This window comes from Priapulus caudatus, unplaced genomic scaffold (assembly GCF_000485595.1).
Source record: "Priapulus caudatus unplaced genomic scaffold, Priapulus_caudatus-5.0.1 Scaffold94, whole genome shotgun sequence".
NCBI classification, from domain to species: Eukaryota; Metazoa; Priapulida; class Priapulimorpha; order Priapulimorphida; family Priapulidae; genus Priapulus; species Priapulus caudatus.
In genome coordinates this window covers 55607-57385 of record NW_014577155.1, presented here as the reverse complement: position 1 = coordinate 57385, position 1779 = coordinate 55607, and the positions used below count along the sequence as shown (strand labels likewise).

General features: G+C 40.4%; 1 protein-coding gene across 1 annotated transcript in view; it reads right to left on the bottom strand.

Annotated features, from left to right (window-relative positions):
* The window catches only part of LOC106804963 (sushi, nidogen and EGF-like domain-containing protein 1), a 35280-nt gene that overhangs the window by 2013 nt on the left and 31488 nt on the right, over positions 1-1779 (bottom strand). Inside the window, exons 4-5 of the mRNA XM_014806381.1 lie at positions 1423-1544; positions 156-291 (exon numbers count right to left, since the gene is read on the bottom strand). Coding sequence (XP_014661867.1) covers positions 191-291; positions 1423-1544 — 223 coding nt within the window. The 3' untranslated portion in view covers positions 156-190. The remainder of the gene's footprint in view (positions 1-155; positions 292-1422; positions 1545-1779) is intronic.

Genomic DNA, 1779 nt, shown 5'->3' with positions numbered 1-1779 from the left:
TGTGCGTGCGTGCGTGCGTGCGTGCGTGCGTGCGTGCGTGCGTGTGCGTGCGTGCGTGCGTGTGTATATATAATAAGCTTCTATAAGGCATGACTTAGGAATCCTCAATTTCTTCAATATCAATGACGCCGGCGATCTGGTAGTTACGTATGCACCTGATAGTTGACGAGTGAATAACAGGTGCCACCGTTCATACAGGGCTACCGGATGCAAGGGACGTTTGGATACTCGCAATCTTGCCCCTTCCACCCGTAGTTACACGTGCAAACGTATGGCCTGTCACCATAACCCCTAGATGAGAACAAAAGAAATCATCGATTCATTGACGTGCTTAGTAACTTATTACTCATCATTACTTTTATTTACATATTATATTATCTGTTAGACAGTTAAAACAAACATTTCGTGCACAATGGGGCATCAGATTTTAACGATTACAACATTTAGTGAATAATATCCGATGAAAACGCGTGGAAAACCACCATATTTTGCGACGTATTAGCTTTAGTCTAGCGCACCATGTGCGTTGCATAGCATGTTTATTACTCTATTTCATTGCTATAATTATCACGATGTTTGTTCCTTTCACAGAAATATATGGATACACTATAATTCTAGTAGTACCTATATTATTTCTATGGTTTCTTCGCTAACACAATGCTCTTAATACGCGCTTATAAATTATTTACCCCGATAGATGGCAGGACGCCGCAATATTTCATAACACTTCAATACATTTCATTACATTGATTTCATACGGCTTTTATATAGAGAGAGACACCACGTAAGAGCATTATGTCAAGTGTAGTATTTTCTACCTAAGTCCTATAGTTTTCATCTCTCGTCTCGTATAAAATGTGACCCGCTCCAGCAAAACCAGGATTAAGTAGGAAATTCTACAAATTGAGTTATGTGCATATCTGAATAGATCATTTAATTACCTTTAAAATTATATATAATATTTGGCTATATCTAAAGAATTGACCGATCTACAGCAATTTGAAGATCGGAAACCGACTTATTCCGGAATATGCAGCTTTTGAGATTTTCTTTTCTTTTAATTAAAAATGACCATAATAATCTAGAGATATCTGAACCTATATATCCGGATTAAATATGCACTTAGAAACTTATTTTTGTAAAATTTCATTTTTGTCCAGGTAGGACATTTTCAGCATTGACATGTGTGCGTGCTCATTACTCAAAACAATGACTTGCGACTTAGTCCGTATTATGCTGGAGCGGGTCACAAATGCAGTGTGGTTGCGGAGTGATTGTCCGTGATTGTGGAGATATTGTGGACAATTATAATTAATCGTAATTTAGTAACTCAGCAACTTACTTAGTTAACTTAAAGTACTTAGGTAACTTAGTAGTACAGAAACTAACGGGGAATTAATTGCGTTGCTGCGGAGGACATACCAATCACACGTGCCGCCATGTTGGCACGGATCGGTGTTGCACGGGTTGTCGCGGATCTCGCCCGGTCTCTTCCCGTGAAGCCGTGCATGCACGTGCACATGTACGTCGTCTGCGTCGCGTCCCTAGCAACATGCGGCAGAGGAGAGGGTTAATCACAGCAAAGGTTATAGAGGGTCAATAAAAGCAAACGTTATGAAGTAGGTGAATTAGATTGAAGGCGACAAAGTGCAACGAAAGTAAACGTAGTTTTGGGGTATAATGAAAGCAAACATCGCTGCTGCTACTGCTGTTGCTGTTACTGCTGCTGCTGCTGCTGCTGCTGCTGCTTCTACTGCTGCTTCTACTGTTGCTACTGCT